Below are 24935 nucleotides of genomic sequence, written 5' to 3'. Positions count from 1 at the left end.
ACTTCTACTTGCATTAACTTTATTACACAAATAAGACATTTACAAAGCACAACATGAAAGGTATGTAACAAAACAGACATTGGTTTTACAAAAAAGTGCTTACAATTTTTTTCCATGTGTGTGAGTGTATGTGTATGTTCCCCTTTTGTGTTGCATTTAAATAAATAGTCTTGATGCCTGCACATTCCCAGGCTGCTCTAACAGGCTAGTGGAGACATGTCTTGAACTGCAACATGCTACGACCACGTGATCCACGCAAGGGACAGACCCTGGGGGGAGGCTCAAGGCAGAGTGGGTACTGGGTGACCCTGGGTAGGGCTCTACTGACCACTGACTACATGGTTGCTTTGGGGGCCTCAGGAGCAGAAATGAGAGGGAAGATTAGAGCTCCCCAAGGCCAGGGATCAGCCCCCAGCACAGGGCCAGTACATGTTGTTCCCGGGATGAGTTCTGAACGGAGCTGTCCTGACCACATTCCGAGTAGCGCCTTCTCTTTGCCCTGAGTCAGCTGGAACCATCTTCAGAAGGGAAAGGGAGCAGGATCCCTCCTTGAGCTGCACCCATGTCTCACCTTTCTCCAGGCGCCAGAGCAAGAATGACACATGGACTTTCATGTTAAGTGCCAACTTCAAGCGTCTGAATTCTGCAACCTTATCCAGACTCAGTAGGAGTGAGTGCTGTGATTGATTAGCAATGTCTGCCATGGGTGAAAATAGGGACAGTTGGTACATATGTGCCGTGGACTCGCTTTCCCTGTCCTAGAGTCTCCTTCCAAAGGCCACGTATCGGGTTAACCAGAGCACAGAGGAGGACCTGGGCTAGAACATGCTTACTAGCAGCCTCTAGTGGGAAATGCATCAGGACACCAAGTACTTGTAAAATCACAGGGTAAACTTGGGACACATGGGCGTCCCCGAACACATACGTCATGGTCTCGTGTAGCCCAAGCCCTTTTGTTTGGGGTTGAAGAGCTGCAGCAGGACAGGGCACATGTGAGCACAGATGTGTCTGGCCTCCATTCTCAGGAGTGGGGGCTGGGGGGCCCAGAGGTGCCAGCTGGAATCTTGGGCTTGGCACACTCACCTAGGCGGTGGGCACCTTCTCTCTACTCAGATGTGGGCCCAGAATTCACATCCTGACTGCCATTTCCCTGGACTCTATTCCTCAGCCCCCCGTGAAAGGTCCCCCCAAGAGATGTGGCCTAGGCACCCCTACCAGGAGTCAACAAGTAGCCCCCAAGGGCCCCCAATGCTAACCTGCCCAAGCATTTGGAAACGTCCTCACATAGTTCGAACACCATCTCTGCTGTGTCGTCTGTGTACATATGTACTGCAGGACTAGGAAGGAGGAAGGTCTCCCACAGACACCCCGAGCTTTTCCTTTCCTCTCCCGGCCAAATGTGCTACATCCTACTCCTTGAGCTCCAAACCAGTGTGGGTCTTTCCTCTCCAGCCCCTGCCTGTCACCCCCCCTCCCGGTCTGGGCAGGCCTCCATCCTGCCCTGCTGGGCCTCTCAGGGTTGGTCAGTGTCTCTTCTCCCTCCAAATTAACTTGACATAACCAGACAGATGGAAATGATAAAATTAGAACATAGCTTTCCTTGGGGGACATCCCACAGACACTGTAGAGTTTTCCAGACAAAAGCAACAGAGCGGATAACATTGGGGCTTGTCGGCTTCCAGAATTCAGAGGTGGTTCCAAGGGAGGAGTGAATGAAGGCCAACGGGGAGGAAAGGAAACCTGTAAATGAGAAGGCTGTTGGCGTTGCACAATTCGATTTGTCGAAGATGAGTCCTGTCTACATGGAAAAGCTGGGCTGTTGTTTTCACCCTGACTCCAAACTTCAGGGAGCTCTGCCTTCCAAGAGGAGGACTCTGCGGTGCTCCTGGCGGGTTCTGGTTCTCAGCAGGAGAGGGGACAGCCAGGCCCACAGGCCCAGCTGGTGGCGGGCGGGATGGCAGATGAGGGGTGGACACGGAGGTGGGCGGATCCCTGGCAGCGCTTGCTCGGACACTGCATTTCAGCGGTTGAGGGGCAGCTGTGGGGTGCCCACGGACAGATGCGCGAGTGCCGGAAGCGTCAGTACTGAAAAAGGATGACCTGCAGAAGGAGGGCATGGGAGGGGGCTGAGCTGGAGGCCTGCCCCCCTCGGCAGCCTCCCGGGGGTCCTTGAAGGCACGGAGAATGTGGCCAGCTCAGGGCCCAGATCTGGGTGCAAATCCTGGCTCTGGCACTTACTTGCTGTGGGACTTTGGGCAACTCACTTCACCTCTCTGAGCCTGTTTCCTCATCTGTAAAATGCGAATGACAAGACCTCTCTCTCAGAATAGGGAGGATTCAATGAGAGCAGCAGCAACTGTCTGCTGGGCACTGCACCCTGCCTGGCGCTACGGTAAGAGTCTGACCTGCGTTATTTCATCATAACCCATCAAGGGTGTCCCCCCATTATCTCCACGTTACAGGGGAGGGCTCAGAGAGGTAAAACCCAGAGATCCCGCAGTCACGCACACACAGCTAGGAAGAGGTGGACCCAGGGCTGCAGCCCAGGCCTGGCTCCAGAGCGAGCTCTCTTCATTACATAGCATACCGCCTCTTCCTCTCCAAAGCCACCATGCCAGCAGTCATCATGCTTACGACACCAGGCCCCGGGCCAGGCACTTCACACACACTTAGTCTCCACAAAGCCGAGAGGCAGGTGGCTTAGACATGCCAGACGCCTGAACACAGTGAGTGATCAGGAACCGTCTGCCCCTGTCCCCGTCCCCTCCCGCCTAAACCACCTGGCTGGCCTCTCATTCCATCAACACGACCAGCTCCCTGAAGTTCAGGCCAAGGATTACTGGCTGTCTGGTCACTGAGATGTCACAGTAAAGTGTCAGGTGGAGGTCCCAGACATCAAGTGGGTACAGCCATATGGCTGTTCCATTTTATGAGCAGGAAGGCCACTGGCCCAGATCAGTTACCGTGAAGAGGAGACGGAGGGAAGCAGTGGGGACGGTCTCCATAGGGGTAAGCATAACAGTAACCTATGGTTACTTTCCGTGAACCGGGCACTGTGTTAGCTTCTTTACACACGTTACCACATTTGCTTTCAGCAACAAGCTTGGGTGGTGGGACCTATTATTATCCCCCTTTTGCGGCTGCAGGAACTGAGGCTCAGAGAAGATAACCGTGTTCCCAGGTCTCAGAGCAAGAAGTGGCAGAGCTGGGACTCAGGTCAGCCTGACTCACCCATACTGCATGGTCTCACCCACTCACCCAGCCTCAGGCAGTGCCCTCCTCTGGCTTCTGGGTGCCTGGATTTGGGCTCTCTGGTAAGATCCCTCCCCTCTGTGAGCCTCAGTCTCTGCATCTGATCAATGACAGCTCGGCCCTGGTTGCTAAGCACCTTCTACGCTCTAAAATTGTGGGATCAAGGGCCATGACCAGAAAGAAATGAGATTCTGCAAACTCACAGGTGTGTGTGGCCAAATGATGATGTAGTCAGGGAAGAGGGTGCTATTCCCCAGTGCTCAGAGCCTGTTCTCCTGGCCAGGCCAGTACTTGGCTTAATGAGTGGGCTTAGGGGCCTACCCAGGGGACACTGGGTCTCCTTATATAGCTAGGCCAGCACAGGCCTGGAGTGACTTGGGAGAGAGACCATACAGGTCTCACCAACTGACCACACATAGCTCACCAGGCCCCAGAGGTTTGTCAAGATGTGGACAGAAAGATCCCCAGGGAGGGAGGAAGATCATGGAGGGGGAGACATTTTTCCACAGGGCTGCTGGATGGGAAGTGGGGGACGCAGCCCAGAAAGAGAGAACTCTGGCTCAACAGCCAAACCCAGGGGCCAGAAACCTTCTACAGCCCAAGCTGCCAGACCCCAGGCTGGCTCATCTTTCAGGCTGAACCAGACATAACCACAAGCTTAGCTGAACCACCAGGAGGCCAGGGCTCGTCTCCAAGCTCTGAGCCTGGCCCTAAATCCTTCCAAGACTAACCCCCCTCCAGATAACACCCAAGTCCCTCACCCTGTGGTCCAGGCCCTTCATTGTGGGACTCCTGTCCACCTCCCTGGGCATCGGCCACACTAACGCCCTAATCCTCTTCCCCTGCTTCTGCCCTAGAACTTTCACTCCCTCTTCCAGGTCCTTCAAGGCCATGTTCCTCCCTCACCTCAAGTGCCCTGTCATCCTGGGTGTAGCTACCTGCCTCCTGCTCTAAGCCACACCCGCCCTGAGGACAGGGGTGGGGCCGGCTGGCCTCTGCGGTCCCTGTAGGAGATCTGCCAAGATGCAGGCTCCCCTGCAGGAGAGGGACAGCTCTGAGGCAGGCAGTGCTAGGATGGAGGCCAGTCCTACCCACGCCCTTCACGTGCCCGGGACGAGCTATGGCTCAGTCTGAGCCCCAGTGTCTGCAGGTATGGAACGGAGCCAACTGTAACTATCCTCCCAGGGAGGCTGGGGAGGCCGAGGCCAGAGAGAGCACTGTGTAAACTGTAAAGTGTCGCATCAGAGGACGTGGTTGCCGATCTAGGGAGACTCCGGAGTCCAACAGACTCGCTGCGTCCCTGGACAAGCGGTCACCTCTCTGAGCCTCTGTTCTCTCATCTTCACCACGAGGACACCATCCTCACACCCGCGGAGTGGCTGGCAGGCTTCAGACCACGTGTGTAAAGTGTTTGCCGTGAACAGCAGAGCTGCTCAACAAACAGCAGCTCTCACTGAGAGCCTGGCAGTCCGAGGGGACGTTTCTGGGATGCGTGCGCCCACCTCCCGGAGCTGCAGGGTTCTGCCTTGAGGAGTACCAGTTACTTGTAAACCCACCTGTCCAGCTAGGTTGTCTGTGCCTCCGTACCACATACCTTCCCCCATGGTGCCCAGCAGCGAGCCCAGCACACAGTAGATGCTCGATCAGGAGGCAGAGTAAGAGGGGCTCTCCTGGAGGTGTGGTCCTCACCTCTGCTGCCTGCCAGAATCACATGGGCTGGGTATTACACTAGCATATCCCTAGTCCCCAACCCAGACCTCTTCACTGGCTCTCTAGGGACCTAGGCTGGGGAATCTGCATCTTTACAAACTACACAGGCGATTCTGAAAATCACACCAACACCAACTGCACTCTGCTGGACTCAAGGCCCCTGGGTCCTTCCAGCTTGAAGGCCCTGCCCCACACCACTCCCAACACTCTGACTCCCAGCGTTCCTTGCCTCTCTGAGGACCAATATACTGATGTTTCTGACAGGCCTCCAGGGACCCCCACTGTGCGAGACAAAGTCCGCACTCCCACACCTGGTAGCCCAAAGCCCCCACCCTTCACTATTCTTCCTCCCAAGCCTGTGTGCCAGCAACACTGAATTGCTCAGTGGTCCCTGAAACAGTTTCTCATGCCTTCCCTCATGAACTCTGATTCAGCCATCAGGCCTGGGCTCAGATGTTGCCTTCCTCCAGGAAGTCTTCCTTGTGTTTCTCCAGAGTAGTGCCCCCACCCTCCATTGCCCAGCTCCCTTGGCTTCCCTATCACAGTTTAATCACAGTGTTGCAACTGTTGGGGTGTATCTCCCTCTCCAGACTGTGGCCTCCTCAAGGGCAGGGACCCTGCTTTCCTCATCTCTGTGCTCCTGGCAGCTGGCTCGGGGCTCCTGGACACAGTCGGCACATAGCAAACATCGGCTGAATAAATGAGTAAGCAAATGAATAAATGCCTAGGTTATCATTCAGGCTCTGGGACCTGGAGCTACCTGGGCCTCAATTTCCCCCTTTCTAAAATGGGGGGGGGGTGTCTTGGAGCAGTGGCTTTCAGGCTAAGTGGGAAGTGTCTTGGATCTGAGAGGGAGGTGGGAGGGGAAACTCCCTCTGCAGTTACACCCAGAGCAGCCCTACCCCCTTTCATCTGCATTATGGGTTATGGAGATTTAAGAAGGTCTCCAGGGCTTAAGAACAAAACTTTCAATCCAGTGGACTAGGTGATGTCTAAGCACCCTTCTGGATTTGCAGTCCCGATGCTGAAGACAACCAGAGGCCAGCAATGCACAAAGGAGACCCTGCCAGTTGACCCAAGTCACTTGCTGACCTGCCAGCCCCGGGCCCCACAAGCTCAGGGCATTCACTCCTAACATACAAGAATAAACAGGAGAGAGTAGAAGGAACCAGGGAGATGGTGGGAGGCAGGGCGGTGTGTGATATGAGCCCTTTCTGGAACCAGAGTCTGAGCAAAGTAAATTCAGAAATCTGAAAAAGAGGCCAGCCAGGGAGGCCTTTGGAGTGGCCGTGCACACAGAACACACTGGCACCTGCTCGAGTGTCTGCCTCAAGGACACAGGGGGGCCTGAGCATGCTGGGCAGAGAGGCATGGTGCCTGCTCAGTGATGAGAGATGCTCCTAGAACCCATGCCCGCAGGGTAGCTCGGACCCACCAGACCCGACCTGGCTCCATTTACCTTCTCACCCCGGTTGGAGAGTGGCCCATCCATATCGGCTTTGAGGTGGACGGGGGGTGCGGTGTAAGGCAGCCGGCAGTGCACCTGCCCGCACTGTACCTGACCTGTGGACGAGAGGATGCCTTGGAGCCCACACCCACCCTCCACGCAGGATCCCACCTGCCCTGCACTCGGCAGGCTGGAGCCCTGGGACCACCTTCACGTCTGCTAATTACCAGCTGATTGGCCCTGGGCAAAATTTCAATAGGGTTGGTTGCAATGCTCTATGCGAAAGACTATAAGCAATAAAGTTCTTTGTGATAACTGTCCGGCTGACTGATATGCAAACACTCATAAATGAATATGTATTGAATACCCCCTACACGCAAGGCTGTACCCCATCTATTGTGATCCTCCCTTGGTATCTTGCACCTTACCTCCCAGGTATCAACAAGGCCCCCCCCCCACCTCCTAGACAACTCTGCACGCATATGTCACCTTCTTCATGATGCTGTCCCTGACCACTCTATTTATAAATGCAACCCAACCCCAACACCCACCCCCACACTCCTTGTCTTTGCCAACTAGATTGCAAGCTCCCATGAGGGTAGGAATTTTTGTCTGTTTTCCAGATTCTAGATCTTTGTAAATTTCCAGTACCTAGAATGAGGCATGGCATCTATTGGATACTTCCTAAATATTTGTTGAACACATCTCGGTACCCTATTCTAACATCTAAAACTGGTGGGGGGGGGAGTCTATCCTTATGTCTGACCCAAGTCTCTCATGTTTCAGCCTCTTTACCACTACAGTAGAGAAGCCCATGGCGTCCTCTTCCCTGCACTTCACCCACTTCGGTTACAAAAAAAGAGCCCTATACAGAAACTTACAATTGATATGTAACTTGGGACAAGGCACTGTGCCTTTCTGAGTCACAGTTCCTTTGTCTGTGGAATAAAGCGGTTGTACGAGATTGGGGATTCTTAACCTGAAGTGTTCTCGGAGTCCATGAACAGCCTGAGACGACATGGCAAATGTGTGCGTATGTGCATTTTTCTGGGGTCTAGTTCCAAAGCTTTTAACAGATTGCAAGCTCTGAGGCTCCAGGAAACTCAGGATCCTGTGAATTTAGTTAACTGCAAAGCGAGCTGCCCAGGTGAGCTTCAGTCATGCAGCCAGAGGACTGACAGCACCTGCCCCAACCTGGGTTCCCCCTCGAGGTGAACAGAAAAGGGCCCCTCAGCGCCTTCTCTAGGCATCAAAGATGTACCTAGGCTTGGTCAACAAAGTACAAGGGCAGAGTCCTGGCATGACTCGGGAGGCCATGGCCCCACTTCCAAAGGAGTCGCTTAGATCCACTACCAACTCCACATCAAATGCTGGGACCTAGAGAGCCCCTGGTGCTCGGCGCCTTTAACGGATGAATTAGGTATCGTATGGGCTCTCTGCAGCCTGAACATAAGTCATTGTTTAAAAAAAGGCGGGGGGGGGGGGAGAAAAAGTCCCTCCTACTGAGTAGATGGTTCGGAAATGCAACTGGCACAGAGAGTGAGTCTCCACTGGCAGCCTGGTGCGGTGGGCAGGACCCTGGGCTCTCAGCTCTGCCAGTCAGAACCACCACCATCGCACAGCAGCTAATATGTACCTAGCACTTATTAAGTCTTAAAATCCTGAAGACTTTAAGCCAATGATCTCACTTAATGCTCACAACACTGCTTTGAGATTGGTATTCTTATCGTCTTCATTTTTACAGATGAGGAAACTGGTATTCAGGGAAGTTAAGGAGCTTGCCCAGTGTCATGTAGCCAGGAAGTGGCAGGGATGGGATTTTAGGCCAGATGGTCTGACACCAAAGCCCACACACAATTATTAAGGAATACTAGCTCCCACCAACTCACTGTTGACCCTTGGCTTCCTCACTGGTATAACGGGATAGTGATCTCTGATGTTTAGAAACGTAGTTAGTGTCTGGCACATTGGCAGCGGCTCAGTAATCAGCAGTGTCTCTCTGACCTCTTCCTTTTACTAGAGCTACAGAAGGGAGGATTTGAGTTTGTGAGTATACTGTAGCCACTTCTATTTTTCTGGCTGTGCCCAGCTTTGAGGAAGCAATCAATGGAAACACACTTGAAGGGAAAGAAAATGTGTGATAAGCACCTGCTCAATAGCAGATTCACTGATGCTCATCCTCCAGAAATGCACAAGGCTACTTACTCCCTCTCTCCTCCAGGTTCCGGGCCCCAGTTCACTCCTCCATGACCGCCCTCCATCTCCCCACAGTGCTCAGTGCCCACTGATGTGCCTGCCCTGTACTAGTTTATTGTCTCCCTGTCCATGTCCCACTCTGGAATGTGAGCCCCAGGAGCACACAGGCTTTGGTCTGTTGTGTTCTATGTTGCATCCTAGTGCTTAGGACACGGAAGGCACTCCCAAAATAATTACTGATGTGAGTGGATTTTCACTGCCCTGTGAGGTAGGCATTATTAATGTCCCAGTTTATAGACATGGAATCTGAGGTTCAAGGAGGTTAGCTGATTTGCCCATGGCTTCACAGCCCTGAGTATTTCCACCACACCGGCCTTTCTCTGCAACCCCAAATGCACCCAATACCATCATGCTCCCTGTGGCAGGCGGTAGACCTGCCTACATTCAGTTCCATTGACATTCTGGGCACCTATTTCCCCACTCCTTCCATCTCACTCATCCTACCCATCATTCCCGTCTCAGCTTGCTAAGAGATGGCATCTCCACCTTTCCATCCAGCACTTTTTCTATAGGAATCATCACAATTAAAATACATGCTCATCTATCTGGTTATTGTTCCATGTTGTCTCTCCCACCAGAGAACTCCACCAGAGCAAGGACTTTACCCACCCTGTCCTCTCCCTAAGTGAATGTTTGGAAAGTACTTTTTGAATGGCTGAACGGCTTGCTTCTACTGAGGCAGAACCAGGTAACATAATCCCTCTTCCCACCGCCTAGGTCTGAATGACTGTGAAGCCCACATCTTCACCCACGAGGCTCCGAAAGGCCTCCCCACGCCTCTGCCGCCCACGCGCGCTCCTGTCCCAGGCCAGGCAGCCTGGGTGTCGCGGTCACTTACTCTCAATGTAGCCGTGCAGGGTGACCATGCGCGCCCGCTCAGGGCTGCTGAATGGGGAGTAGTGGATGTCGTCGGATAGGGATGAAGGGAGTCGGGACGGCGGTGCCCCGGAGGGCGGCACAGGATGCTGTGGTGTGTGTTTTTTATGACGCGCCCGGCAGTTTTGAAACCACACCTGGAACGACAGCCTCAGCAGCCTCAGCCTCACGGAAAAGGGTCGGACGCGCCACCGGGGGACCCCTGACGGAACTGCCTCTCGCCTCCTGAAGAAAGCGGCCACGTGCGCCCGAGACCTCGGCTCCGCCGCCCAGCTTCGCGCTCGAGGGCCCACCCCCAGACCTCTAGGCCCCGCCCCAGATCAGAAGGCACCGCCCTCCCCCGGCCCCACCTGGATGACCCTCCGGCTGAGGCCCGTCAGGTCCGCAAGCTTCTGCAGTGTCTGCGCGTCGGGGTTGTTGTCCTGCGCGAACTGCGCCTGCATAACCTGCAGAGCAAAGGGGCGAAGGGGCGGGGGCGAATAGGCACAGGCCCACGGAGGTCGCCAGGGCCCTGGCCCAATCAGAGGCTCTGGCGTGGAGACCACGCCCCAGGCAGCCATAGCCCCGCCTTTTCACCCCCGGGTCCGAGAGAGGTGGGGCCAGGAGGCCCTCTCAGCCCCTCCCACACCAACTCCCCGCCCACACCTGGCCAGTAGCGTCCTTCCCCGGTACCTGCAACTGCTCCGCTGTGAAGGATGTCCGCGCACGCTTGGCCGGCTTGGGCTGACTGTCCTGCTCCGAGGGCACTGCCCCCTCCAGCGTGAGGCCGTTCCCTGGGGGCGACAGAAGTGGCTGATCTCGCGTCCACACCTCTTCTAATGGCAGCCTGGAAAGTACGGGGGTGGGGGGAGCTGGTCCCTGGAAGGGTCAGGTGCGGAGTTGGCTGGGGGCGGGAACCCCAGGGTCCTAGTCCCTGAGCTCAGTCCTTGGGGACGGGGCCTTTGATTTCTGAGCGTCCGCTTAGTATCACGCTTCTTTTTCGGTGTGCCCTTTATGTCTCACAGTCCTGAGAATGGGCAGCATTATCCTCGCTTTAAAGCGGGGGAAACTGAGGCTCAGAGAGAAGAAAGCCCCTGCCCAGACCTTTCACTAGTATACTGACAGTTGGCTGACTCCGGGGGATACAAATAGCAATCAAGCAGGTTACAGACTTGTGATCCTAATTTTGTAAAAACTGATGAAAGCAAAAAGGTTGGAAGGATACAATTTTTTGAAAAAGATGGAAGCCCAAAGGTTGGAAGGTGCAAGGAGTGCGAATATGGAGGTTCTACTTTCAATATTTCTCTAACTTTGGAGGTTTTTACAATTATACATCACCTTACTTCTCTAAGGTTTAATTTTGTTAGCTATTCTCTTTCCAATTATATTACTTTTACAACCACAGTAATATACTATTTTATTTTTAATATCTCATTTTTCTGAATACAAAGGTAGTAAATACATGTTCCTTATCAAAAGCTCAGAAAATTCAGATAAGCACAAAAAAGAAAATTAAAATCACTAGCAATTACACCACTGTTCAAAATTTATTATATTTTTAAATTAGGAAAAATACTACATTGAGGAAAGAACAAAACAAACATTCCAACATATACACATAGGGAAAAAATCTGGGAACACATACACTAAAATATAAGTGGTGGTGGCGTTTGGAGTGATTTTTATTTTCTTTGTGCTTAACCATCTTTTCTAAATTTTCTACAATGGATATGTGTCTGTGTTTAAGTTTAAAAAGTAAAACAGAGCCCAAAACTGAGGGCTGGTCAGTAAAGAAGGTCCAAGGTCCCAAGTCTTCAAGCTCCCCTGCATGGTAGGAGTCTGGGGCGGGGCCTGGCTGGGAGAGCAGGAGTGTGTCACTGGCAAGGCTGTGACAAGGAGTGGTCCTGGTTGGCCCAGTGTGGGAGGAGCCTGGGGTCACTGATTGGCCATGTTGTAGGGAAACCTCTGACTCCCTGGACTCCATCCTGGCTCCACTGCTAACTTGTCTACCACTGCAGGTGGACATAGCACCCCAGCTTCACTTGCTCCCCACCTATGCCCACTTAGTCCCAGTCCTGGCAGGAGAAAGTGATGATCATGGCCAGGAACACTCTGGAACACCCTAACTAGTCTCCAAGCTGGAAACTGAGGCAGGGTGATCCATATCCCTCCCCAGAGGCACTGTGGATGGGACAGACATTTTGTGGTATTAATGTCTTCTAAGACAGCGGTCCCCAACATTTTTGGCAGTGAGGACCAATTTCACAGAAGACAATTTGTCTAAGGACTGGGGTGGGGGTGGTGTTGGTTTCGGGATGATTCAGGCGAATTACATTCAAGCTCACCTCCTGCTGTGCAGCCAGGTTCCTAACAGGCCCGGACCTGTATTGGTCCACGGCCCAGAGGTTGGGGACACTTGTCCTAGGAGAACAGGCAGGACAAGGATTGCTGTGCCTGTTATTTCAATAGAGAAATGAAACTCATAGAGGGAGCTACATCCCTACAGCCTTCCTGCTCGGTGAGATCTGATGAAAGGACCTTGGAGCTTGGCAATGGGGTGGTATGGAATGGTGGTTAAAAACCTGGGTTTTGGAGTCAGGCAGATGTGCTGGTATATAACCTTTGGCAAGTCACATACTGCAGATAACCTCTGCCTGTTTCCTCACCTGTAAAATGGGGGATACACCAGCTAATTCTTAGGGTTGTTGTCAGGATTACGTAGAATAATCGTGGTACAGAGAAGTGAGCAGCTTCCACAGACCCAGATAGGAGAATTGTGATTGTGGAAAGGGTCTCTGCCTCTGCCCACAGCCCAGCCTCTGCTCCCCCTTTCTTGCCCCCAACCCACCTGTAACTCAGCCACCACAATCCCTGGAAGACCTGGCCCCTGTCCCTGGACCCATGTGTTTTGGGGAATCACAGTATCAGAACTCTAAGAGACTTAGGGATCTTTCTAGTCCACCATCAACCTTACAGATGGGGAGACAGAAGGCCAGAGAGAAAGGAAATTTCACATGTCAGAATTGCATGCCAGAAGCAAAACTGGAGCTCCTGTCTCCATTCTCAAAGACCTTTTTACTTCCAGTCCAGCATGAAGGCCCCACCCCTCTGGCTTAGAGCTACTGGCTTGGGAGAACAGGGTTGGTCATTTCTTCATAACAGCTGCAGGGAATGAGCCCTTGGGCCAACCAGTGCAGTCCAAAGGTAGAGTAGGCTGCCCCATTATGAGAATCATCTCTAGCATTCATTGGCTGCCTCCTGGCTGTACAACACATCGACTCATCTCTCTTTGAGAAGGGATCCTATCTAAGCCCCATTTTACAGATGAGAAAATACAGTTGCAGGGACAGGCAGTGACTTCCAAATCCCAAGCAAATGGTGGAGCCAGAAGTCTGGGCTCTGTGTGCAGCCTCCAAGTCCCAAGGTGAACACCAGTGTCTACAGGAGTGTGGGCAGTACGTGGGGTGCTAGGGTGGGGGATGGCTGAGGGCAGAGGTGTGGCCAGGTGCTGGGCGGGGCGGGGTGGGGCGGGTACCGTTCTCTGCGGCCCTCTTGAGATTCTCGATCATGGTGTCGTAGTGGATTCGGCACAGCACCTTCTCCTCAACCAGGCCAAATTCCTCGCCCGTGGACAGCTGGCGCTTGCACGAGAAGCAGGCAAAACAGGCCAGATGGTAGGCATTGCCGCGAGCCCGCCGCACCCAGTCGCTGGCGTAGATCTGTCGGCCACACCGTGCGCACTTGGTCCCAAATCGGCTGTGGGACACCGGGGCAGGGAAGGGGATGGCTCAAGACAGGCCCCCTTCCTCCCTCCAAATCCCAGCGGCCTGCCTGTACCCAGGCTTCTGGCCTCAGGGCTGTCACTTGCTAAGGAATTTCCCTATGCCTGGATCCAGCACCCCCCACTCCCAGAGAGAAGTCACCTAGAGAGTGAGTTGGTGGGTGGGTTTTATTTTGTTCTTGGTGTTTTTCTGAGTTTTCCAAATTTTCTACAGTGATCTCTTGCATTTGGATATAACATTAACCTGTTCACTAAAATACAAGTGTTAGGGAACTATAATAATAGTAATAATAATAGGCACCTCTCGGAGCACTCACCACGTGCCCAGCAAGATTCTATGCGTTTTAGATGGGGGATCTCTGGTAATCTTCCTTTTTCAGATGGGGGAAAAGGGAGTTAGGTCCCTTGCGCAAGGTCACGCAGCTTGCAAGGATAGGAACCCGAGATGAATAACCTGCACCCCAGCGACAGAGCAGCTCAGAGTTTCTCGGGAGCCTAGACAAGTCTGCATTACTGGCTCCATGGCTGAGCAAACCGTTTAACCCCCTGAGCTCTCGTTCCCTTGCCCTGAGCCGCACTGGATGGCAACAGCGGTGCCACTACTGTTAATTCAGCGCTTTGCAGTCTATCAAGTAGCCAGCTCGTCCCAGACTCTGAAGCCCTGTGACATTCTAACAGTAAATGTTAAAAGGACCAAAAAGCCCAGATCAAGTGTCCTCTTCCCCCTTAAGGCTTCCTTGATTTTGCCTCTTTCCCTTCCCCCTCCCCCTTTACAGGACGGCTTGTTTGGGTGCAGCTGCCTCCTCCACCAAACTGGGAGTCCTCAGAAAGCAGCAGAGTCTGGTTTGCTCTGTCTGAGAAGTCACCCCAAGGCCTGACCCTTGAGCACCAGGGAAGGTTAGTTCTTTAAGTGGATGTGAGCCTGTCTGAACCCTCTGAGCCTCCGTGTCCTCTGGTGTACACTGCATTTCAGGGGCCGTTGCCACCGCTGCATCGGCTCAGGCTTAGTAACCCAAATCATACCCTTCCCCAACCCCGCATCCAACCAATCAAGAGGCACTGGTGGTTCCTTTCCTAAGTTTTTCCAGGACCCATCGCCTCCTCTCCATTGTCACTGCCACCTCCTAGGCACGGTTCGCATCATGCACCACTTTCTGCAAGGCTTAGCCCTGGCCTCCCCCCCCCCACCCCCGCTCCGTTCCCAGGGCCAACCCATCCTCCACAGAGTGGCCACAGCCAGGGTCCCAGCATGCATACTGAATCCTGTCCTGCCCGGCTTAAAATCTTTTGGTGACTGCACTCTACCCTTGGGATCTGGTCCAAGACCCTCGGAGTTTACAAAGCCCAACAGACCACATCCTCTCAGGCTCATCTTCTCCTCCTAAACTTTCCTCAAGATCCTCCACCCCAAACCCAAGTTTGAGTCCCAGTCAGCCACAATGGAAAGCCATTGCCAGCTCTTCACTGCCCCTCTGAAGCATTTTCCCACCCAGGCCTTTGCCTGGGCTGTTGCCTCTTCCCACGGCCTCGCCCTCCAGGAAGAGTGCCACAGCTCCCAGCACCGCCCTCTCCACACTGATCACACCAAGTTGTAGATGTCTGGTTCCTTGGATTTCCCTTCCACCCCAGGCACTCCTGGGACAGGACCAAGAAGATTTGCCTCCGTGTCCCCAGGGCCAGGACACTCCCACCCGGAGGAGCATTCGGAAAGGCTGTGAGGGTGCCAGGAACCCAGCCCAGAAAATGAGCTCTTGTTACATCATCTACCTTGGCAAATGCAAGCAACTGTCAGTTGAATAAAAGGGTCTTGGATTGAACTAAGTGTGGGAGTGGAGAGGCCTCCGCCAGCCCAGGCCGCGAGTGTAACCCCAACGCTACTGTCTCCAACCAGAAATTGTTAGCTCAGGCGCCCTTGCACCCCTTTGCTGGCCAAATCCTACACAGAGGCGGTTCCCTACCTCGGAAACTCCGCTTCCCCGGGGGAGAGACCAGCACAGCCTGTGATTTCTGTTCACAATTCCTCCGTAGAGAGGAAAAGAATTCACTTTGCCCGTCCCACCTACTCCCGTCGTGGGGGTCGGTCTGGTGGCGACCGGATTGGGAACCCTTTCTGGCCTCCCAGAGGAGGGGGCAGCCAGCCGGGTGCAAAGCCCTTGCTGAGGTCCGGGGTCGTGTGGCGCAAAGCCTTCACAGTAACCTCGGCTTCGCCCCAAGCGCCTGAGGTGGGGGCTCTGGCACCCACTCTGCACACGTGGAATCGGAGGTTCAGAGCGGGACAATGACTACTAGCTCAAGACCATAAAGAGAGTGGGGCGGGGGTTGAAGTCCGTTTGGAGGTGCAGAAAGGACGTGGAATCTGCGGAAGCAGCCAGACTGGAGACGAGAAGATCTGGATCCCGGGTGGTGAGCAAGAAACAGGCCTGGTCTGACCCCGGCATGTCCCCGCTCCAGGCCGCCGGTCCTGGAAACTCCAGCGAGTTCAGGAAGGCAGGAGTGCGCTCCCAGTGAGTGGGAAGAGCCAGGGAAGGGAAGGGAAGCGAAGGCCCTGCCTTTACAGGCCAGGCGAGAACGACTTCGCCTTCCCTCTGTGGTCCCCATGCGCCGCGGCAGGTGAGCAGCACCAGTGTGGCATCTCGGGTCTCAGAGTTTGGCTGCGCTGGATTCCTAGACCTCCGCCTGGGACGCATCCAAGACACCCCGCGCATCCCTGACTTTCCCGCTCCACAAGTCCGCGACACCCGCGCGCCTAAACCGGCTGCTCACAAGGCCCCCATCCCCCTGATCCCAGGTGGGCGCCAGGAGTGACTTCTCAGCAACTTTCTCAACACCCCTCATGTCACCCCAAATTCCAGGAGCTATTCCCAGCCCTAGGATCTCCTCGCGCTCGCTCTGGCTTGGCTCATCAACGAAATCATCCTCGACTTGGATCCTCGGATTGGAAGTGGGGGTGGGGTCATTATGCGGTTTTGGAGGCAGTGCGGGCCGTTCCTGGAGCGAGTCCTCCACTCAGGGCAGGGATCAGTGGCACAAACAGGGAAACTAGTTGGCTTAAGGATCGAAGCTCTGACAAACCGACAAACTCCTTTCCAGGCGGGCTGCAAGGTCCAAGCTGCCAGATCCGGAAGCAGCGAAATTGGCGGCGGAGAAAACGAAACTTCAGGAAAGGGGTGTTCGGGCGCTGTGGGGCGAGCGCCAAAGGGATTAGGGGGCGCGGCTACAGCCCCAGCCTCGCGCGCGCCCCTCCCTGGGTCCCGGCCCACGCCTCCAGGCAAACGCGCAAAGGAACGGCTGCGCTTGGGAATGGAGAGGTGCGCGACAGACTCTGCCTTTCGTAGCGACTGCTGAGAGGGCTTAGGGTGCGCATCACGCACCTCCTGGCCTTCTCCCCCAACAGGGAGCAGTGAGAGCTGTGTAGTCGTGGTCGTGCGTAGGGAGCTGTGCGCCCCTGACCAAGTCAGGCTCACTCCCCCGGCCTACTTCCGCTGCATACCCAGCAGGCGCTCAGTGATTACTTGTTGGATGAACGAGCCTCAACGGAAGAGTCCGTCGGAGTTTCACTAGGACCCACTTCCCCATCATTAAGCTACCCCTTTTCTGAATGAGGAAACCGAAGCTCAGAGTGGGAAGGCCAATGATAATTCCGAAGCTAAGGAGCCAGGGTGCAGAAACTCAAACCAGAGTTCATTTACGTTACATTCAGGATGCTCCTTTGATGGCCGTAGATTCTATGAGGCAAACAGGGGGGGCTGTAGGTGGAGCCCCGCCTATCCCCTCTGTTCCTTCTCTTCTAGGCAAACTCTCCAGAGGAGAAGCCAGAAAACACAGAACCAGCAGTTAACAGGTTAAAACGCCCTGAGCTTTGGAGATCCCGGCCCAAGGCCCCTCCCCCAAACTCCTTTCTCTGCTGCCCCAACCTCTGTCCCCCAACAGCTGTCGGCTGCTGGGCCACTCTCTGCTGTAGTGGGATGGCTTCCCAGCTCTGAGCCTCCCTGGGAACCCTAGCTCTGAAGGAGAGGGTGGGGTTCTCCCCTCACAGCTTGGGTTCTAGACAGAAGACAGGAGAAGGCTGGGGTGCTTGCCCTCAGTCACCTGGGCTAGGGGACAGGAACTTCAGGGGGAAGCCCCAGTGGCCCAGCCCAGGGCACTCTCAAGTTTACCCCCCAAACTCTAGGAGCTGCACTTAACCCTTTACTCCCCGCTCCCATGGTCTGGAGACAAGAAGCCCAGGGAACCATGGTGACCTGATCCTGGCAAAGTTGATCCATTCAGGGCCCCTAAAGGAGGCTACTAGGGCCCCAGTGCTCCCAGAGCCCACCCAGGCAGTCTCACATCAGAGCACCCAGTGGGTGCTCCCTGAGTTAAGCCAAATAAACTGGGCAAGGAATCTTAGGGCCAGCAAAGAGGGGTCTTTGTCATTCCACCAACCCCACCTCCTGGAGAGGAGCTGCTGAGATATCGCACCTACAGAAAGAAGTGTATTGAATGTTTAGACACAGGGACGGTGGAGTCAGGCAGCCCTGGGTCTTATCCAGGGTCTGCCACTTATTAACTATGTGACCTCACCTCTAAGGGCCCAGTTTCTCCTCCTATAATGTGGGGATTATGAGAGTATCACGAGGACTCAATGGGATAAAGCATGTAAAGAGTTAACACAGTTCCTGACTTAGAGATGAGCTCCGTATTGGGGTGACCAGTGTGTGTCCCCACCCGGACCCAGCCTCTTTCCCACTCTCTCCCTCATTGTGTGACCCTGGACTCTTCACCTGCCACTCTCTCGGGACATCCATCTCCCCAACTATACAAGGGCATGACGCTTCTGGAGGGCAAGGGACTCAGGAGAGTGTGGTAGGTCAGTCCACTACCATGTCAGCAGCTGCAGGTCGGTGGATGGGAGGAAGCTGTCTTGGATGGTGGTTGATATGAATGCCCCCGAGGGGAACACTGTTTATTTCCTCAGGACTTTTCTTTACTTTTTCAAAGAAAATGAAAAGAAAAATGGTCTTAACAAAAAAAAAAAGTAAAGAAATGAAAAGCAATATCCTATTTCCCTGATGGCAACTTTTTTCTGCTAGGACTGAGGGCAGTTGAGCTGTTGAGGTCCCGTTTGGAGGGAGATGTGGAGAAACTGAGGCAGAGAGGTTCAGCGACCCGTTGTGAGAGGCAAACAGCCAGTGGAACTCCAACCCCTCCCAACAACGCAGAGGGGCCAGGAGCAGCACTGCACCTCCCTACTTCCTCCCCCTGCTCTGCAGCTTCTCCTGGTGACTTGGGAGTGCCTTTCTAACTTCTGACTTCTGGCTCTGCCTAAGGGGACTGAAGGACGGTCTACAAGGAAGGGTGAGATGGGGGAAAGACCCCAGAAGAAACCCTTCAGGGGCAGATAAGACCCCAGTGATCTCTGCCTCCATCCTGATGAAGACCTTGACTTCTCAGGGGCAGAGGGCTTCAGGCCATATATCCCACCAGACCCTTGACCCAGGGCTTCAGGGAACAGAGAGCTAGAGAATCACAGAGCATGGTGCCTCCCTGAGCCCCAGCTCTTGCTTGAGAGGAGCACTCTGCCTCCCACACCATCGCTCACGCTTTCTCCAGGAAGACCTCCCTTACAAGAGCCCCCAGAGCCTGGGCTGCTGCTCAGAGCAGGCAACAGTGGCTGCCTGGCCCTCCGCCGGCTTTCCTTTCCCTTTTTGTCAGTTTCATTATTTTTGTTACAGGTGGGGCTGCCAATGATGGGTCATGCTTGCGGGAAGACCTGGCTGGGGGAGAACGGATCAAAAGAGCCACAATTCTTCCCTCCTCCCAGGGAATGTGAGCTTTTATTCCCTCCATTTTCTTAACCAAAATCTGTTTTAGTTTTGCTTTGGGGGCTCTTGTCACTGCAAAAGGATTAGTGCTCAGAACCTGCAGCCCAGAAATGGCACAGCCCCATCCCTCCAGGCAAGCCCTGTTCTTCAAACTGCCTGAGAAAATGACATCAGGGGATTGTACCTGCATCCACCCTGCCGCGGTGACAATGGTGATAATCAAGGCACCCACAGCACCTGCCATTTAAGGTGCCGCTCCTGAGCCTTTGGCCTTTCACTCTCTCCTTGGCAGCTCAGAGACAACCCTGGAAGTAGGACGCTGAGGGCAGGGAGGTGCAGTGATTTGCCCAAGGTCACACAGCAATTCCATGTGGTCCTGATGGAGCTCCGTCTCTGCCTCTCCCGATGCATTCTATCCTCTCCACCCTACTGCAGTGGGCAGTGCCACTCCGGAGCCAGTGGGGGCTCTGAACAGTGGGGTCAGAGTCTGCGTTTTGACTAACCACTGTTGGTCTAGTAAGCACGGCATTTGAGGGGGCTCAGTCCAGCCTGGGTATGAGCCGGGGCCGGAGAAGCAGCAAGGAAATGGGGGCAGGTGACTGGCCGGCAGGGCTGCCAGGTCTGTGATCACCAGGAGAGCCAGGGTCGGGGGCCAGCCCGGCCTTACTCTACAGGAGCAGGCTGAGATAGCCTCCTGCTGGGTTTCTCAAGCTGCAGCCCCAATCCTGGCTAGCTGATGAAGCCAAGGAGCCCCCCAAACCACAGCTGGATTTTTTTTTTTTTAAACCAACTGCTGTCAGGCCTAGAGCAAGGGGGTGGCCAGACAAGGACTCTAACCTCCATTTCCTGCCTTGGCCAGCCAACCGTCAGACGGAGCCGTCTCACTCTGGCTACACACCACGCAAGGATAACCCTGCTCTGACACGCACAGCACAGCAGTCCACACCCACAAGTCCCCACTCACACCACACCCTTGAGCCCTCAGAGCCTGGGTGCAGGCCTTAAGCAGAAAGGCCCCCTCAGAGGCCGAGGGGCAGGGTGAGGAACGACAGGATTTCCGAATCTCACCCTCGCGCCTCCAGATCCCTGTCCAGATGTAATCTTGTCCTGACCTCCCTGTGCACTGGAATCCACACAGAGACACATACTCTCACACGGAAGCTAGAAGACAGACGCTTGTCATAAAGGAAGGCAATGCTGTCCGCACTTCCCTGACCGGTCTTAGTGATGCATTCCCTCAGTGGCGCTGCAGAGATCCAAACAAAACGCACACAAACAGTCCTTGCACGCCGACCCCCCCCACCCACACATCCCGGCTGTACACACTTGCACACCGACATTCAGAAGCAGCGCCCATGACTTTAACCACGCTCTCCATGGTCTCCCAGAGTATCCCAGCTCAGAATGCTGCAAACACCCCCCTAGATTCAAGGCCCTCTCTTTCCAAGTCCCGGAAGACCCGATGGGGCGGGGGAGGGGGGCGGTGAGTTGGCGATGCCTTCCACCACGTTCCCTGACTCCCAAACAGACTGAAGCCATGCACACTCTCCCTAGGCAAGGATAGAAGGGATGTCGGTGGAGGTGGTGGGGGGGTTTACAGGGGAATAGCTTTCTCTATTTCCTGAGAAGGTCCCGGGAAACAGGCAATCTCTCCCTGGAACCAGTCCCATGCCTCTCTCCTAGGACTCCGCAGACCCGGTGGTAGGGCATGCGGCCTGGTTCAGGCTTCCCGCGGGAGTCAGCGGACGCCTGCTGCGCCCATGACTTAGCAGTGACCTGGACCCCATGACCGGGTCAGACCGGATCCTCTCGGCCTGGAGCTAGCTGTGCGCGGGCAGCGGAGGCGCGGCGGCGCGGCGGCAGGACAAACCCCTGCTGCTGAGGAGCCTCCGGGACACGGCCCTGCCGCAAGGAGAGCGCAGCCCAGCGTAATCCTTCTCAGCGTCGGGCTGCAGCGTCCGACTCCCCGCTTCCTGCCCGGCCACCCCAAGTCAGCCTAGACCGGGGAGAGGCTGAAACAGTGACGGAGCTAGGGCTGGAACAGACGCCCGGGACCCAGCCAGGGCCCCAGACTCGACAAGAGGCAGTAGGTCGACTCGGGGTCTAAGTTGAAGTAGAGCGGGAGACCGAGGTTGGGGCTGAGAAAGAAGTGCTTGAATATGGGATCGGATCTGAGATCGATGCGAGTCTAGTGCTTGGGGCCGGCCAGCCCCAAACCCAGAGCGGAGCCAGCCGGGGTCAGAGCCCGGGCAAGGCTGGAGCACAGCTCAGGGGCCTGCCCGGGAGAGACGCTGGCATGGCTGGAGTTGGGAGTCGGGTTGGGACCCAGAGCTTGGAGCTGGAGAGGCAGCCAGATCAAGCCTGCAATCCGAGGGGTCAGGGGCATCAGAGCTCAACCGAGGCGCTGGAGGTCGGAACTGGAGCCTGAGAGTCAGGCAGGACCCGAGACGGGGCCAGACACACAACAAAAACCGAGTGGGTCGCAGGAACAGGAGGCGGATGTCGGGCCAGGACCGGTGCTGGCCCCGCTGCGCAGCCTGGAGCTCCTGATTCGTGGCGCTGAGAACCCGCGGGGCTGGGCCCACGCAGCGCGCTAGGAGTGCACTCGGGACTCGGGGCTCTGGAGCCAGGAGACACCACGCTCCGCAAAGGCGGCTTCCACGCACACCGGAGCCTGCCTGTGGCGACACTGCGGCCCGGCGGCGGCAGCCTACCTGAAGTAGTCCATCTTGCAGAAGATTTCCTTGTTCTTGATGTAGCAGCTGTTCTGCTGCCTCAGCGACGTGCGACACACCGAGCACTCGAGGCACCGCACGTGCCAGATGAGGTTGTTGACCTGGGGAGGGGGCAGAGTGGGGGCGGCTCAGCGAGGGCCTCTTTTCACTCCAGGCCCCGGCCTCCCTGGCCCCATTTGCAGACAGAGACGCTGGCGCTCTGACGGCGCATGTGACTTTCCCCACTTTTCTTCTGTAACACCGAGGCTCAGGGAGGTAGGAATGAACTCTTCCCATTTTGCAGATGGGACCCGGGGGGCGCAGAGAGATGCTACAACTAGCCCAGAGCCTGGCATCCAGGAATCGGAATTAAGTGGACCTAGTGCCAGCGTTTCTTCAGCGTACCTCCAGCCTTGCGGGCTGCAACCCACGCCCGACAGCGCACAAGCACCACCCGGCCCCTGTTTCACCTTGAGCAGATACCGGTCCAGGATCTCGAGGCCGCAGCTGGAGCAGATGTTCTTGCCGGCGGACGGCACGGAAGAGGCAGCAGAGGGTGGTGAGCAGACAGAGGGAGTGCTGGGCGTACAGGGGGAGGCCCGACCCTCCTCCTTGTCCAGAGCGCCTGCCAGGGCCTCGGCGTCCGACTGAGCCTGCAGGGGGGAGAGAGGGAGAGCCGAGCGCTGAGTCGGGCGCTGAGGCCAGGGCCTAGTGCCGTAGCTGCCTCAAAGACAATTCTGGAGCCCCAGCGTACCCACTGACAACGAAATCCCCCCAAGACGCCGCGCCCTGTGCTGAAGGACAGGAATGGAAGGGCCTATTGGAGAGGGAGGGACGGCCCCAACTGTTAAGACACGCGTCCTGGGTGTTGGGAGCGGTCAAAGCCCCCATTCTCGGCCGGAAAACCCAGGCTCAGAGAGGGGCGGCGCCCTCCGGGAGTCCCCCAGCGCATGGGCAGCGGTTCGGGGCCGGAAAGCCGGGCCAGGTCCCTAGGGCCAGACCGCGGACCTAAGGCAGGGCCGAACGAACTCACCATGGCCGGCGGAGCGGTCCCTTCAAGGCAGCGGGTGGTCGCTTTGCAGCCGGACCCTGGCTGGGCCATCACCTGGGGGAGGGGGGGAGGGAACGCAGGCGCTGGCGGCTGCAGAGCTGGCTCGGCTCAGCCTGAGCCCAGCGCCTCCCCGCGCCTGTTATATAAACCGGCGCGGAACAATGAGTCCTAACTTTGTAGTGGGCATTTAAAGCCCTTCCCCACAAAAGCGGTGTCTCTCTAATGAAGCAATTTGAATTTGGATTGGATTTTTTCCCTCTCTCTCCCCCTCTCCCTGCACTTAACCCGTGGCTCTTGAAGTAATCGCTTAGTTCCCTTGCAATACAAGCCTCTGAGGGGGAAAAAAAACACGCGCACACACACAAACTACCTGCAATTAGAAATTGTCGTGAATGCCCAAGATAAGAGGTAGCCAGAGTGTCAATTCCAACTGTCAATCAGTGAGATCCATCAGGCCGCCCAAAGAATTGCAAATTTGATTTTTTAATGGTAGTAATTAAAAATCGAATTTTTTCTCCCTCCACCTACCCCCCTTCCTCGCTCCCTTCTCCTGCTCTCGACACAAAATGCAAAAAGGAGAAAAGAGAGAAAGAAAAGAAAAAGGAGATGGGGGTGGGTGTTTGAGGAAAATAAAAAAGCGGAGCGCGGGAGCATCAGCCCACCCGCCCCGCGCGCGCGGCCAAATTGACTCTGCGATAGTGACACGGATTCAGGTGCTTTTCGAGGGCCACTCGGAGGGAGACCCGGAGCAAAACGGGGTCGAGATCGGGGGCGAAACGGGACCAAAAAGATTATACGGAGGTGTACAAGAAGAGGAAAAGACACCCTCCAGCCCCTCGGCGCGCCCGGGACGGCCCCGCGTCGGGATCCTCAGCGTTGCGCCCGCGCAGCCCCCGGCGCATCGGTGCTATCAGCGCCTATTCAGACGGACAATGCCCGCCTCGCCGCCTCTTGATTCTCCTGTGTCTTTGCTAAATCGCTTTTTGAGAAATTCCTCCAACATTTGCATAATGTGTTCCCGCTTTCCGCGACCCCCTCCCCCTCGCGCTCGCGCGCGCTCGCACACTCACGCTCACACACTCACAGGCGCACCCCGCAACCCCTCCGACAGCGGCCGCGCTGGCCCGGGCCGCTCAGCCGCACGCTCGCTCGCTCACCTGGTCCGCGGCGGGGCCGCCCTCGGGCAACGCCGGGGCGGCGTTCTCATGCTTCCAGTACATGGGCCGGGGAGCGGCGGGGCCCGCGGGCACGCAGCGCAGAGAGCCGCGCCGAGGGGGCCCGCGGCCGGCGCAGTGGGAGCAGAGGCTGAAGCAGGAGCAGGAGGAGAGCGGAGGCGCCCGCTCCGCCGCTCCGGGCCGGGCCCCAGCCCCCGCCCCGGGCCCGCGCACAGCCCCGGCCTCCTTGGCTGCCGCCGCCGCTGCCTCCGAAAAAGGTCCGGACAAACTTGGAGAGGCCCCCGCCCCCTCCTCCTCCTCCTCCTCCTCTCCCCCCTCCCCGTAGTCCTCCTCCTCCTCCTCTCCCTCCTCCTCCTCCGCCCCCTCCAGCTGCAGCGTCGGCCGCCCTGCCGCTGGAGCCCGGCTCGGTTCAAGATGAGTCATGCGTGACCAATCCTCTCCCCGCCGAGGGAGAGCGAGACGCACACAGCGAAGCAGCGACCCAGAGACACACACACACAGCCATGTAGACGCACAGAAACTCAGAGCTGCTGACGGAGACTGAAGGCGCCGACATACAAAGGCACCGACAGGCAGGCACAGCTCCACTCACAAGTCCAGGAGCGACCCACGGTCACAGACCATCAGCCGAGACGGGCCCACATAAAGTCACGCATGGTGCTCTGCGGTCGCACCCCCACGCCTGGCACACCTGTGCACGCGCTCAGGCACATGATCGCCCTTCACATCAGTTTCGGGAGCGCGGGCATCCGTGGCCCCTCGCACACCTGCGCGGGCGCCTCTGCTCCATACCAGTGCCTCCGCTCCTAACCACTGAATGCGACTGGGCTTGGTGGAGGAAGACGGTTCTTGGGGGTGGGGGAGGTGTTCCCCTGAACTCTCCTGGGAGG

The 24935-nt window shown here is 56.0% G+C and overlaps 1 protein-coding gene across 5 annotated transcripts; it reads right to left on the bottom strand.

Moving 5' to 3' along the window:
- Nucleotides 1-24848, bottom strand: LHX6 (LIM homeobox 6). 5 transcript variants are annotated; one of them, XM_053921009.1, is made up of 11 exons: nucleotides 24737-24848; nucleotides 22853-22924; nucleotides 22290-22472; nucleotides 21820-21941; nucleotides 13056-13276; nucleotides 10214-10314; nucleotides 9892-9987; nucleotides 9504-9678; nucleotides 6422-6525; nucleotides 2239-2291; nucleotides 1-2100 (listed from the first exon to the last, which is right to left on the bottom strand). In XM_053921009.1, exons 2-11 carry the CDS (start codon nucleotides 22919-22921, stop codon nucleotides 1686-1688), a joined length of 1539 nt encoding a protein of 512 aa, XP_053776984.1. In that variant the 5' UTR covers nucleotides 22922-22924; nucleotides 24737-24848; the 3' UTR covers nucleotides 1-1685. The 5 variants fall into 5 exon arrangements, with proteins under 5 accessions (XP_053776984.1, XP_053776983.1, XP_053776988.1 ...); XM_053921008.1 differs by lacking the exon at nucleotides 24737-24848 and adding an exon at nucleotides 24028-24281; XM_053921013.1 differs by lacking the exons at nucleotides 22853-22924; nucleotides 24737-24848 and adding an exon at nucleotides 24028-24281.
- Between the last annotated feature and the right edge of the window lie 87 nt (nucleotides 24849-24935).

The sequence above is a fragment of the Desmodus rotundus genome, chromosome 1 (assembly GCF_022682495.2).
Source record: "Desmodus rotundus isolate HL8 chromosome 1, HLdesRot8A.1, whole genome shotgun sequence".
Classification (NCBI taxonomy): Eukaryota; Metazoa; Chordata; class Mammalia; order Chiroptera; family Phyllostomidae; genus Desmodus; species Desmodus rotundus.
This window is presented reverse-complemented; position numbering and strand designations above follow the sequence as displayed.